This window comes from Nicotiana attenuata, chromosome 1 (genome assembly GCF_001879085.1).
Source record: "Nicotiana attenuata strain UT chromosome 1, NIATTr2, whole genome shotgun sequence".
NCBI lineage: Eukaryota > Viridiplantae > Streptophyta > Magnoliopsida > Solanales > Solanaceae > Nicotiana > Nicotiana attenuata.
In genome coordinates, this window is record NC_031989.1 from 54,716,078 (window position 1) to 54,731,771 (window position 15,694).

General features: G+C 37.1%; 2 protein-coding genes across 2 annotated transcripts; one reads left to right on the forward strand and one right to left on the reverse strand.

Annotated features, from left to right (window-relative positions):
• Positions 6,217-6,759, reverse strand: LOC109236098. Its single transcript, XM_019402319.1, has one exon. The coding sequence runs from the start codon at positions 6,757-6,759 to the stop codon at positions 6,217-6,219; it is 543 nt and encodes a 180-aa protein (XP_019257864.1).
• Positions 7,676-15,451, forward strand: LOC109226842 (mitochondrial zinc maintenance protein 1, mitochondrial). Its single transcript, XM_019391731.1, has 2 exons — positions 7,676-8,028; positions 15,072-15,451. Exons 1-2 carry the CDS (start codon positions 7,779-7,781, stop codon positions 15,146-15,148), a joined length of 327 nt encoding a protein of 108 aa, XP_019247276.1. The 5' UTR covers positions 7,676-7,778; the 3' UTR covers positions 15,149-15,451.

Sequence of the window (15,694 nt, forward strand, 5' to 3'; positions counted from 1 at the left end):
TTTTCATAACATATTCATATTTATACCAATTTAAATATGATTAAGGGGGTTTTGGAGGAGTAGTGGGATGCAAGCGCTATGTGGACCACGACTGCGCAGTGCATTAGGGAAGCGACTAGAGAGGTATTAGGGATCTCGAAGGGTTACTCTGGTGGACATAGAGGAGACTGGTGGTGGGAATGGAGAGGTGCAAGGAAAAGTGGAGACCAAGAAAGCGGTGAATCTGAAGCTAATAGAAAGCGTAGACGAAGAGGAGAGAAGGGTGAATAAGGAGCAATATAAGTTAGTTAAGAAAGAGGCGAAATTAGCATTTGCGGCGGACAAGACTGCAGCTTTTGGTTGTTTGTATGAAGAACTCGAGGTCCGATGAGGGGATAATAGGTTGTTCAGGTTAGCCAAGGTAAGAGAAAGGAATGCTCGTGGCTTGGATCAAGTGAAGTGAATCAAGGTCGAAGAAGGTAGAGTTTTGTTGATGAGGGGCTTATCCGTCGGAGATGGTAGACCTACTTTCATAGTCTCTTGGACGAGGAGGGGGACAAGAACATTGTACTGGGTGATTTGGAACTCTCTGGGAGTCATTGCGACTTTGAGTATTGTAGGCGGATTAGAGTTGAAGAGGTTGAGGGGGCTATGCGTAAGAGGAGCAGGGGCAAAGCGACGGGGCCGGATGAAATCTTGGTGGTTTTGGAAGAGTGTGGGAGCTCACTAGGTTATTTAATGTCATTTTTAGAACAAATAATATGCCCGAGAAGTGGAGGTGGAGCGCGATGGTTCCTTTATACAAGAACAAAGGTGGTATCCAATATTGCAGTAACTATCGGGGTATCGAGCTGCTTAGCCATACTATGAAAGTCTGGGAGAGGTGGTGGAGCTAAGAGTGGGGAGGAGTGTATCTATTCCCGAGAACCAATTCTGTTTTATGTCGGGGCGCTCGACTACAGAGGCCATTCACCTTGTTAGAGGGTGATGGAGCAGTATAGGGAGATGAAGAGGGACTTGCATATGGTGTTCATTGACTTAGAAAAAGCGTACGATAAAGTCCCGAGGGAGATTTTGTGGAGGTGTTTGGAGGCTATAGGTGTACTTGTTGCCTACATTAGGATGATTAAGGACATGTATGATGGATCAAAGACCCGAGTGAAGACGGTAGGAGGGGACTCAGTCCATTTTCACGTCACGAAGGGGTTGCACCAGGGGTCGGCACTCGTCCCTTTTTTGTTTGCCCTGGTGATGGACGTTCTAACGCTCTACGTCCAAGGGGAGGTATCGTGGTGCATGTTATTTGCAGATGATATTGTATTGATTGACGAGGTGTGAGACGGTGTGAACGTGAGGTTAGAGGTGTGGAGGCAGACCCTGGAGTCTAATAGTTTCAAGCTGAGCAGGACCAAGACAAAATACTAGGAGTGTAAGTTTAGTAGCGAGACTCAGGGAGGGAAGGGGATGTGAGGCTAGACTCGCAAGTCATTTATAGGAGAGGAAGTTTAAGTACCTTGGGTCTATTATCAGGGGCATGGGAGATTGACGAAGATGTCAAACATCGTATTGGGGTAGGATGGATGAAACGGAGACTCGCTTCTGGTGTTTTCTGTGACAAGAAGGTGCCACCAAAACTTAAAGTTCTACAAAATGGTGGTCATGTCGACTATGTTGTATGGGGCTGAGTGTTGGACTATGAAGATCGCCCATGTCCAGAAGATGAAGTTAACAGAGATGAGGATGTTGAGATGGAAGTGCGGGCACACCAGGTTAGATGAGATTACGAATGAGGTTATTCGTGAAAAGATGGGTGTGGCCCCTATTGAGGATAAAATGCGGGAAGCGAGGCTTATGTGGTTTAGACATGTGAGGAAGAGGAGCAGAGATGCCCCAGTGAGGAGGCGTGAGAGGTTGACATTTGAGAGCCTACGGAGGTAGAGGTAGGCCGAAGAAGAAAGGGGAGAGAGGTGATTAGGTAAGACATGGTGCAGCTTAAGTTGACCGAGGGCATGACCCTTGATAAGAAGGTGTGGAGGTCGAGGATTAGGGTAGTAGGGTAGGTGGTTTTGAATGTTCATACCAGTAGTATTGATACGCTTTCTCGCATTCTGTTGGTAGTAGGTTTCTTTTACTACCCTTTGTTTTCTTTCATTTTGATAGTCTTATTATAGTGTTATTTTTATGTTGCTTTTACATGGCTTTTGGTATTGTCCCTCCTTGTATATCTCTTAATTAATGTGGTGCTTATGTTTTCCTAAGCCGAGGGTCTATTGGAAACAACCTCTCTACCTTCACAAAGGTAGGGGTAAGGTCTGCGTACACACTATCCTCCCCAGACCCCACGATGGGGGATAATAACGGGTATGTTGTTGTTGTATTTATACAATTTACCTGATCCACTTATTGGATTAAAATGGATATGTTATACTTTATACTAATTTACCAAACCAATGTATTTTACTATAGTTAAATAATAATTGAGATAAAAATAAATATTACTTAACTATAGTTAAGTGATAAAAGAGTATGCAATAGACTTGTGTTATGTTATTGTTGGTTTTGTAAACACGAATTGCGGTAAGTTTTTACCATAAATATATATTTTTTTTTAATGAAAAATGCTAAACGACCACACTGGCGTGACCCAACTTTGGACACACCAGTGAAAATACATAAATGACCCTCTAACTAATTAGCCTACATTTTTCCCTCCAAAACCCAAAATTAAATTCCAAGTCTTGAAGTACGTGAAAATTAAATGTTGGGAGATGAAGAGTCTTGTGTATTTCCCTTGTATTTATGTGTATTTTATACAAATTATATATTTTTAAATTTTTAACAAATTATTGTATTTTCTTAAAAACAAATACGGTATACGATTTTGTATACTTCCTCTTTACCAAACCCTAAACTAGTGAACACTTTCCTCCTTGCATATCCCTAAACCAGCAGACACTTTCTCCTTCTCTAAAAATGAATTCAAACCAAGAAAATTTGGCGGTGCAACAAAATATGAATCCAAATGAACATAACACAAATACAACAACCATGAATATCAACCAAGATAATAGGTTTGATCGAGTTAGGGACAAGTTGTACAGATCTTTAGGGATGACATCGGACGATAGTTTGTTGAATGAATACGAATGGGTCGATGTTGATTCTCACGGCAGTTTCAACAATGATGTGCACTTAGATGATGATGATGAAGAAGTCGATGCTGCTGTGAACTTGGATGATGATGATGAAGAAGCCGATGGAGAATATCACGGAGAAGCTAACGATGATGATGAGCATGTTTTAGGAAATGAGTTAGAGTTATGTGATGTTGATCGGGAAATGGAGAATGAATTCACTGAAGAGAATGTGGTTGTAGGTCCAATCTCTGGAATGCAATTTAGAGATAAAGATACTTTGTTTGCATTCTACAAAGAACATGCACGATTGAGAGGATTCTCCGTCATCAAAAGAAATTCCAACAAGAAGGGTGGTGACATTGCCAGGTATATAACCTATTGTTGTGATAGGACTAGGATTCGCAAAATCAAGTTTACCACCAAGAGTAACAATTGTAAAGCTAGGCTAGTTGTTGTTTTGGATGATTCTGGTTGTTGGCGCGTCTCTAAGGTCGTTCACGATCACAATCATGAATTGCTCCCATTCGTATCGCGCCTGATGGCTGGACATAGGTCTGTTTGTGATTCTTTGAAGAGGGATCTTGTAGCTCACGATCGATCTGGCATTAGACCCTCCAAGAATATTAGACTTGCTGAGGTTCAACGTGGTCGACCGCAAAATTTGGGTTGCACTCCAAAGGATTGTAGAAATTATATTTTGAAGAGTAGGAATTTTGAAATGCAAGAAGGGGACGCACAGTCGCTGCTCAACTTTTTTCGTGAAATCCAGGTAAAGGATAGAGAGTTTTTCTATTCATTCGACGTTGATAATATTGGTAGGTTGCGAAATGTGACCAAAAATAGGTTGTTGTTTTCACTGACAGGAAAATTAGCATTCAATACACCCTTTTTGATCAGGGGGTGTTTGATACTGGCTTGGCCCCTATAAATATGGTCACATACTCAAGCACTAAAGACCTAAAATACTCACATACTCAAACCTAAACTATGGATGCCTCTCCCTCAACCAAACGAGGCCTAGTTTACTCTTCTACTGGCAGTAACGACATATCTTACTCTTCTACTTCCAGTGATATTGAAGAAGAGATTCCTCCAACTTTTGAAGTGATTATGACTGATTCATGCATTGACTACGACGATCTGGTTATGCATCAGTATTGTATATAATTTTTTTGTGTTTAAGCTTTATATTTTCCAAAAACTTAATAGTATTGTTTTTTTTCTTCCCATTTTCAGTATATTCCAAGAAAAATCTGCAAACATCTTCCTCTAACATTAGAACACGCGTATTTTCACCATCGTGGCAAAGAGTGGATTATAATTATGAGCGTTGGTGATAAAAAAATGTTCAAGGTAGGCTGGAGACTTTTTGTGTTGGATAATTTTATCAGGCAGGGTTTTGTCGTCAAATTTACGTTGGTTGATGTTTCACCACTGCATACTATCTTCAATGTGGACATGAAGGGAGACGGATATCCTATTTGTACTAATCCGTTTTTTACTTGGTACTAGGATGTGTTTGTGTTAAATTCAAACCTTTAGTTATGGTTGTTGTACTTTTTTATGTTGAAATCTTATGTTAATAAAATTTCAATCTTCATATTACTAGAATACTATTTTTTTTGAATTATTTATCATTCAAAAAATTAAATTACTAGAACAATTAAAATTATTTAATTATTTATCATTAAATGCACCATGGGGAAGTTAAATGTGTTGGTGTGTTATTAATGTATAGTCTCATACTCTCATATACTCAAAACACTAAAGACCTAAAAACACATTCTCCTACAAACACTAACTATGGACGCCTCTCACTCTACCAAACGATGCCTAACTTACTCTTGTACTAGTGAGGATGAAGAAGAGAATCCTCCAACTTTTGAAGTGGTTATGACTGATTCATACATCAACTACGACGATCTGGTTATGCATCAGTGTTGTATATATATTTTTTGTGCTTAAGCTTTATATTTTCTGAAAACTTACTAAAATTGTTTTTCCCCCAGTATATTCCAAGAAAAATCTACAAGCATCTTCCTCCAACAGTTGAAACCGCGCTTCTTCATTATCGTGACAAAGAGTGGTTTGTATCTATGAGCGTCGGTGATCGAAGAAGGTTCAAAAAAGGCTGAAAACTTTTTGTTTTGGATAATTATGTCAAGCGAGGTTTCGTCGTCAAATTCACGTTGGTGGATATTTTATCACTATATGTTGACTTCAATGTTGAAGTGAAGGGAGAAGGAACTCATGATCGTAATCCGGTTGAAATTGATTAGTTTTTAGGATGTGTTTTGTGTTTTTCTACCCTTTTATTATCTTTAACCTTTTATTGTTGATTTAGTTATGCTACTTGTGCTTTTGATTTGCTATAACAGTTTTCGTTTCTTACGTTTGAAATCAATTTCAAAGACTATTTTTATTTTATTTTTGTAACAACATATTTTCAACCGGTTGAGAAAAAATCTTGGACTTAAAATTCAACCTAATTCTACCTACACACTACTAAAACGTTTGAGAATAATAAATGCTTCATTGAGAAGCTAAATATTTGAGACTAATAAATGCTGCATTGAAAAGCTAAATAGTAGGCATGAGAAGCTCAATGGTAACCTACCAACCGGATTTTTTTTGGAATGGAGAAGAGAATTTTTTTTTGTGATTTTACTGGAATTTTTCATTAGGTTATTTTACAAGTATAATTTATAAATTAAATATTTTCTTAATTTTGGTATCAGATAATCAAACATTGTCATATAAAATGAAGGAAATTAAAAGTGGAAGAATCAGGGATCATAAAAAGGGATTGAGAAAACATATATATTAGGATTTCACACCTAATGTAATATAGGATAATTTTACTTACAAAAACTTAGCAAATAAAAAAAAAAATCATTTGACAATTAACCGGACAAAGATCACACCAAAGGTTAAACATGATTGCAATGCCAAAGAAGTCACAAAATTCGAATTTCATAGATAATGAAGAAAGTAAACATGAAATAATCATGCCCAACTTCATACATTACTTGATATTCAAAATGAAAAACAAAGTTCTCAACTCTTGCACACCAAATTAAAGAGAATAACAAACACTTTTCTAACACAAGATAACATAAGAACTAAAATTGACATAATTACTTTCCAACATTTTAAGCTTTAACCCAATAAATATGCCCGCTAACAGAGCAGATGAAATAGCACTTGCTACACTTTCATTTGTTACTACTTCTTCACTTTCTTCAACGACCGAGCTTGAATATGACTCTTCCTGTGAACAACTTATTTTTTGAAATTTGTTGAAGGCTTCTAAGGCTTCATCATAATATTGGAAAGCACGAAAGTAGCTACCCTCGACTCCAACAGGCATTTTAACACACTCAGACCAACTTTTGTATATTCCAGGCTTCTTACCACAAAAAACAACAAACACCATATATTTGAGTTTTTGTTTACCTTCAGCAGACTTTTCAAATTCATCGAACGCCGATATGGCCGCATTGTGAGACTTGAAAGACTGGAAGATGCTACGCTTAACCCCGATAACCATAGGAGAACATTCACTCCATGAGTAGTATATTCCTGGCCTTTTACCAGAAAATACAACATATACTTTTGAAGCACTATTCTTCTTCGAATGCATCCTTAATCTATTAACTCACACTTAGAAGAGGATATGAATTTAAATGAAGGTCTGTTTAAGTATGTTATCAGGGGGTTTAAATGGGGTTTGTTTAAGTAGGGTATCATGTGTTTAAATAGTAGGGCTTTGAAGACCTACTAAAAAATATACGGAATACACACTCAAATACTATACATATACGAAATACATAATTATATACATGTATATAGATGACTTATTTCGAATTATATGGGTGTATACTACCAAAAAAAAAAGGGATGGAAATACGTTAAAAAAAAAAAGAAATATTGGGAAGACAAATAGGGTTTGAACCCTTGAGATCTTCCATGTTTCGGAAAAATAAATATTTAATGGTGGGAGAGAAATAATCAAAAGATTACTGAAAGGATATTTTGGGTATAAAAATTCGGCTGAAACCCAAAATAGGGCGTAAAATGACTTAAATGACCCCATTTGGGTCAATCTGGCCAAAATCGGCGTGGACAAAAAGATTTTTCCTTTTTTAATTTGCTTAGTATAGTTTGTTTTCATACGAGATATAAGAAAACAAGGAAGACTTTCAAGACTTATGATCTTAAATATGTCATAACATTGTGTGAATATGAATTTTTTTATAAACTTATTATTTTAAATATATCATAATATTTATGTGATTATGAAAGCTTGAAATATATAAATATATAATCTTTTTGTTAGACTATTAAAAAAAAGTGTCTAATAAAGTAAATTAGTATGAGTATATTTTTATTAGTACTATATAAGCTTAAGTTTTATCTAAAATAAAATATTTACATTATTACATCACTTAAAAAGAGTAAACATAATCACTTAATATAATAATTATACTGATATAATATAAACAATTGATAAGTAACATGTCCTAAAAATTTTGATGTTAAAAGATTTACACTATCAATTCATATAAATTAAATCTCACACACAAGCATTTCTCTAATTCAGGGAGAAATTATAGTCGCGGGGTTAACAATTAAGCTCATTGAGACAACGGAGAGAGGAAAATGGCGAGCGGGAGAGCAGTAGAAGTACTTCGAGCCTATAGATCAGTGCTGAAGGCCACTCGGAAAACCTTCGCCGGCGACGGTTTCATGCTCCAAAAATCCGCCGCCGAGGTCAGAAATAAGTTCGCGGAGAATCGTCACGTGACATCGGAGGCCGAAATTCAGCGGCTGTTGGATGACGCACGTGATGCCTCTGAGTTCATCTCCACCATGATCGTCCAAGCTAAATCTAGCCCCTCTGGTGCTTTCGGTAAAAAAAATTATGCTCTTTTTATTGCCCCATTATCTTAATGTTATACATCATTACATTTATAAATTTCCTGTGCTATTTTCCCCACTATTTCTTGATCTTATGGAGTACTCAATTGGCACACACCAGGTGTTTGTTTTAGTGCTGCAAAGGCATTTTTCTTGATGACAACCTTAGAAGATGGGATTACACAGGAGAACTTATTTTAATGACCAGATGCTAATTTGAGTGACATTATGTTATTTATTAGAGCTCATATCAACGTCCTAGTCACGTTGTATGATTTCTTACAACTTTCACAACCAGTTAAATTGCACAATTGTTAAGAACAAGCTCGAACAATAGTTAAACCATTATTTAAATGGTATATTTTTGTTGTAATCTTGGTGAACTTTGGTTAAAGTAATCCAAATAACTATAATCTGGAGAATATTGGTTTGAACAGCCAAATTAACCATCACAGTAACATTCGATGAAAGAATGTGATTGTTCTCGAATTTTTAAAAAAAACAGGCTACCACCCTGCACCCAAACATTAGAGGCTGAGCCAGCACCTAACTGCAGACTCTCTGAATATTGGTTATTTTGTAACAGTTCCTAGGCACTAATTGATAGTGAGCATGTGCACATTCTGAAGTTTTAGCGCCTAGGCGTTCTCTAAAGCGTTTGAATAATTGAATCGGCATTCCTTAACAGTGCCTAGGTGCTAGTTATTTGGGGCCTAGGGGCTTTGCTTAGAATATGCAATTTCTTTTAAAGATCTTTCACGCACAAGAATATCAAAAGGTGTTTTCATTACGGCATATCTGCTTGTAATGACATGACCATTCAGTAGTGTGTTGTGAACTTCTTGTTGAGACACATCTCTTTGAAATTGTCTATTTGGTGGTCTAAAATTTGTAAGAGCCCGTTTGGATTAGCTGATAAGCTTGAAGTGTTGAAAACTAGTTTTAAGTCCTGAAATTAATTTTTTAAATAAGCATTTACGTGTTTGGCTAGAAGCTGAAACTGATAATAAGCTATTATTTGTTTGGTAAAAAAATATTGATAAGCTGTTTTTTTGTTAAAATAACTAAAATACCCTTAAAACTTTATAAAAGATTATAAATTAAAAAGAATGTAAAGAAAAATATGAACAAAGAATATGGAATGACGAGAAAGTTAAGAAATTTGTTTTGGAAAAGTAGTTTATGAATTAAAAAATATTATTAAAGATAAGCAAGTAAAAGCCTTTTTTTTTTTTTATGAAGGATAAGCAAGTAAAAAGCCTTGGTCAAACTAAAAGTGTTTATAAGCTGAAAAGCCATAAGTTGGGGGTGACCAACTTATGACTTATGGCTGATTTTAACTTATAATGTTTTTCTAACGCGCAGATAAGCTAAAAGGTGCTTATAAGCCAGTTTGACAAACTTATAAGCTTAGCCAAACATCCTCTAAGTTACGCTTACAGAAATAATTTTGTCAACATACAACCTTCAAGTATGAGCCTTGGGAACTTTTCAAAATCACAAATGAAAAACTCAATCATTATATCCAGTGAGTGTTGTTGCATAAACCTGTTAGAAATCTAGTCAAGACGACTAATATTCTACATCTAACAATAATAAACCCAGTATATAATCCCACAAGTGGGGTTTGAGGAGGGTAGTGTGTACGCAGACCTTATTCCTACCTTGAGGGTAAAGAGGATGTTTCTGATAGACCTCTGGCTCTCAAGCCGACTAACATTCTAAAGCTGGAATTCACTAAATCTTGAATTCTAACTTTATTTTCGTTTAACATGCAAATTTCCTTAATATTGTAATTAGTTTCAGCTTACATTAATTGACAGTATGCCCTGTATCAGCTAAGTTGCTTGATATTCTGTTAAGTATGCATGGATCAATTAACTTGTCAAATTAGGCCCTAGGTCCGCCATAGTCAAGCAACTGTCGAGAAATGGGATCAAGGAGAAGAAGAAATGAGAGAAAAGATAGAAAGAGAGAGCTTAGCTCAGCTCATATTTTTCACTAACTGAAAAAGAAATGTACTGTACATTACATGTATACTAACAACTAACCGACTAACCTCCTATTTACATCTTCTAGAACAGTACAAGTTAAATAGCCTTAGGTATAACCTCTACAAGCTATTATTTCTACACTCCCCCTCAAGTTGAGAATGAAAAATATTTTTCATTTCCCAACTTGGATACCAGAACTACATGCTGTTGGTGTCCCAAAGCCTTTGTCAAGACATCACCTGGTTGCTTATTAGTCCCAATGTGTGCAGTCTTGATTAACCCCTCTTGAATTTTTTCCATTATAAAATGACAATCAATCTGTATGTGTTTTGTTCTTTCGTGGTAGATAAGATTTGCAGCAATTTGTAAGGCATCCTTGTTATCACAATACAATTCCATAGGTTCTTTGATGTCTACTGTTAGTTCCTTCAGCAAACCATTCAACCATGTCAATTTTGCCACTGTGTGTGCCATGCTACTGTACTCAGCTTCAGCTGAGCTCCTTGAGATGGTAATTTGCTTTTTTGCCTTTCACGAAATGAGGGAACTTCTTAACTTGATACAGAACCCTGTAATGGACTTCCTAGACATGGTACATGATGCCCGGTCTGAATCACAGAATCCCTGAACCTTTTCTGTACTGCTGCTTGACATGAGAAGTTCAAGTCCAGGCTGATCCTTGATGTATCTCACAACATGTAATGCAACCTCATAGTGAGACTTCTTGGGAGCATGCATGAATTGGCTTAGACTTTGTACATCATATGCAATGTCAGGTCTTGTGATTGTCAAGTACAGAAGCTTTCCAACTAGCCTTTGAAAAAGACTTCTATCTTCCAAGATAGTGTCATCAGCATTCTCATTTACTATCTTATCAAATTCTGTGCTAGTAAGCTTCAAATTTTGTTCCATTGGAGTCTTCTTGGGCTTTGAACCTGAGAGTCCAGCCTCTGAGATCATCTCCAAGGCATACTTCCTTTGAGACATGAAGATGCCTTATGCTGATCTAGCAATTTCTATTCCCAGAAAGTACCTCAACTGTCCAAGATCCTTCAGTTTAAAGTTCTGATGCAACGATGCTTTTGATTTATTTATCTCCTCTTGATCATTACCTGTGATAAGCAAGTCATCTACACAGACAAGTATGAGAACAAACTTTCCATTAGTTGCCTTAGTGAACAAAGAGTAATCATGTCTGCATTGATGAAAACCAGATTTGAGAAGTGCCTGTGTTAGCTTCAAATTCCACTGCCTAGAGGCTTGTTTCAAGCCATATAGGGATTTGAGTAGTCTACAAACCCTATACTCCCTTTGACTACCAAATCCTTAAGGCATAGTCATGTAGATTTCTTCATGTAAGTCACCATTTAAAAAGGCATTATGGACATCCATTTGAAAGATTGGCCAGTTTCTGAGTGCAGCAACTGCTATAACAGTTCTCACAGTGGTCATTTTGGCCACAGGTGAGAAGGTGTCATGAAAATCAATCCCTTCCTGCTGGTATAGCCTTTTGCAACCATTCTAGCCTTAAACCTTTCTACTGTGCCATCAATATTGTACTTAATTTTGTACACCCATTTACATCCTATAGGGACTTTGCCAGGGGTAAATCTACTACTTCCAAGTGTTGTTCTGTTCTAATGCTTCAATCTCAAGTTTCATAGCCTTGATCCACCTATCATCTTTGACAGCTTGAGAAAAGGAGGTTGGTGCAATGTCTGAAGAGAAGGAGGCTAGATAAGATTGAAAAAAGGGAGAGAGAGATGAGAATAAGAAATGAAGTGATGGATAGGATAAGGAGATGAAGTGGAGGCAGAAGTGGAAGGTAGAGGAGGATGCACATAATCAGTCAGCCATATTGGGGGTTTGGAGACCCTACCTGACTTTTTTACTTGTGTGGGATTGGTAGTTTGAATAGCACTTGGGTCTGGGATACATCATGAGTGTTAGAAGAGGAATCAACAACCAAAGGAAGAGTAGAAGGAAATGAATGAGTAGGAACAGAAGGAGAACTGACAGGGGAAGTAGGAAAAGGGGCAAGTGAGTCTGCTGAATCACTTGGAGGATCAAGTGCAGTGACTTCTGGTTGAACATTGGTACATGATTCTGGTGCTATGTTGAAAGGAGGAAAGATATCTGATACATGATAAGTAGGATTTGGATCAGGGATAACTAGGAATCTGTGTTTGGGATGTTTGAAAGGAAAGATCCCTTCCTTGAAGACAATATCTCTACTGACTATGAACTTGTTACCAGCAATATCATGCACTTTATATCCCTTTTGTGTTGATGCATATCCCATGAAGACTCCAGGAATAGGATTGAACTTATCATGGAAATCAGTTTTTGTGGCATAGCAAAGACATCCAATAGTTCTCATGTGGTAAAAGAAGGTGGTTTTCCATGGAATACCTCATAAGGAGATTTTCCTTGTAGGACAGAACTAGGAATTCTTTCAATGATGTATGTTGCTGTTAGAATGTAATCACCCCAGAATTTCAAGGGTATGTTGGCCTGAAATCTTATGGCTCTTCCTATTTTAAGAAGATGTTTGTGTTTTCTTTCTACAACTCCATTCTGTTGTGGAGTGTGTACCCAACTGCTTTGATGAATTATTCCTTTGGATTTGAAAAGATTGGAACAAAGAGAGTTAAAGAATTCATGGCCATTATCTGACCTGACACATTTGATAGTAGTACCAAATTGATTTTCTACAAGTTGAAGAAAATCTTTTAAAACAATATATACATCACTTTTGAGTCTCAAAAGAAAAGTCCATGCCATTCTGATATAGTCATCAACAAGAGTTAGAAAGTATTTGAAATCATTGTAAGTACATAGTCCCGAAACATCCATATGTAATAGTTCAAAAGAAGAAATAGATTTGGAAGTACTAATAGGAAATGGCAATCTAACTTGTCTAGCAAGAGGACAAATAGGGCAATTACAAGTAGATGATTTAGACAAGTACTTATTTATTTCAGGCATAGTTTGCAAGACTGTCATGGGGACAGCCCCAGTCTTTGATGCCATAAGAAGCTTGAAATTGGTTGATGTGGAACTGTCATACATTTGGAGGAAGAAGAAGCAGTAGCAGGTGCTAAAAGATTGAAGATGTAGAGCCCTCCTTTGAGTCTACCAATCCCCTTCACCATGCCACTGAAGAGGTCCTGAAAGATACAAAAATCAGGATAAAAGTGGACTGCACTATTTAACTCTTCTGTACTTGGAGATAGACAACAAATTATACTTGAATTCAGGCACATATAGTACACCATGAATGGTTTATGAGTTAAATAGATTGCATGAACCAATGTGAGTAATTTTGGTGCTGTTACCAGTAGGCAGATGCACTGAGGAAGATTTAGGTTAAGGTATTTGAATGACACTTGATAGGAGATTCAAGGATGATACCATATGATTTGAAGCACCAGAATCAATAATCCAACAGATGTGTTCAGTTAGTGATTTACCTGCCATGTTAGCAACTTGTGTTGGCTGAGGTTCCTTGCTTAAAAGCTTGAGAATCTGCTGATACTGTTCTGGAGTGAAACCGTGCACAGTTGAAATAGTTGGAACATTCTGCATAGCATATGTATTTCCTGCATTTTGAGACTCATCCCCTGCATTCACATTGTGAGCCATAGGTCCACTATTGTCTTGTGTTCTTCTCCTCCTGTTGTTATTGAACTTGAAATTTGGTGTATCTCCAATCAGTTTGTAGCAAGTGTCCCTTGTATGTCCCTTCATTTTGCAGTAATCACACAACAGTATATTGTTCCTACTTGGTCTCATGTTCGAAGCATTGGCAGTTACAAGTGCACTGCTGTCCATACCTATAGGTGCACCCCCTAGAATCCCACTCTGTGCAGCAGATCCACCACTCATTCTCTGACTTTCCTCTTGGATAATCATGGAATGTGCTTGGTCAAGTGTTGGTTTTGGATGCATCATCAATATCTGACTTCTTTGTGGTGCATAAGTTTTATTCAAGCCCATCAAAAACTTCATAAACTTCTGCTGATGTAAGAACACAACAAACTGTCTGGATTTCTCACAATCACAACCAGGAAATGGGATAATCGACTCAAATTCATCCCACAGATCATTCAGCCTAGAAAAATACACGGATACACTAGAGATTCCTTGTGTCAAGGAACTTATTTCCTTGTTCATATGATTGATCTTTGTGGCATTTACTTTATCAAATCTATCTTTCATTGATTTCCACACCTTTTGTTCATATGAGGAGTACACAATTCCTCTTCTAAGTTGTGGTACTACTGAACTCCTTATCCATGACTGAACTATAGCATTGCATCGTTCTCATTGCTTTAAACTAAATTATCATTTTCATATTGTTCTCTAGTGCATGTCCCGTCTATAAAACCTAGCTTATTCTTCACCAATAGTGACATTACCATAGACCTACTCCATTCCGAGTAGTTTTCTGTTCCAATCAGTAATTCTGCTACAAGTGAGATACCTGGCGTGTCTGAAGGGTGCACATAAAGTGGATCGCTGCAATCGATTGTTTGAGTGTTTGCATGTGACGATCCAGCACTGATATCCGGAGTATCAACAACCATTTCAGCAAAAGCAATCGATGAATTTTGAAGATCTCAAAAAAGTAGTGAACAGTTTTAGGAAGTGAACAAAAATTGGGGAAAATTAGAGATTTGAAGAAAATGACGATACACCGGAGCTTGACTGTCAGTATTGCATGGAACCGGGCTCTGATACCATGTCAAAATTAGGCCCTAGGTCTGCATAGTCAAGCAACTGCTGATGAGATCAGAGGAGAAGAAATGAGAGAAGAGATAGAAAGAGAGAGTTTAGCTCAGCTCATATTTTTCACTAACTGAAAAAGAAATGTACTGTACATTACATATATACTAACAACTAATCGACTAACTCCCTATTTACATCTTCTAGAACAGTACAAGTTAAATAGCCGTAGGTACAACCTCTACAAGCTATTAATTTCTACATAACTTCTGCAACTTTTTTCACAAATTAATTGGAATGCTGTTTGATGTAGTGGTGAAGCCTGAGAAAGAACATGCCGGGGCAACGCTCGAGATTCCTTCTGAAGAGATCCTGAAGAAGTCTGTTTGAGCATATTAAGGGAGGAAGATAAGAGCATTTAGACTGGCGTGGCATTTTATCTTTCATAAACCGTGGGTTTGTTGTTGAGGTTCTTCACTTGGAAGTTTCTTCGAGGTTCTGCTTTCTTTAAGGTCTTCGAATATCAGTTTTTTTCCATCTTTGTTACATTTAGGCCATAATTGTTGGATATTGCATATATCTCTATCTCTCTCTTGTATCGCCACAACTTCAGAAAGCAAGCAGATGTCCAACTTTGTTTAAACATGGTTATTGGGATAAATGATATGAAGTTTGCATGGCTAACTATGAGCTTGAAAAGAGTAAGTTTTTATCTATTGACAGTGTAAAATATATGTACAATGAGAGTGTAATATGCCCTGCTGCAATAGGGTAGAAATCCTCTTTTCACTAACTAATGCGTAGCGTGAACAAATAACCTATACTTTTGGCCTTTAAGTGATCCGGTCGTGCAAATATTTTTTTATGATCACTGGATAAACTCGAGATAGAAAAATAGTAGCCCAAAAGACTGCTCATATCTTTTGTTTAAAGGAA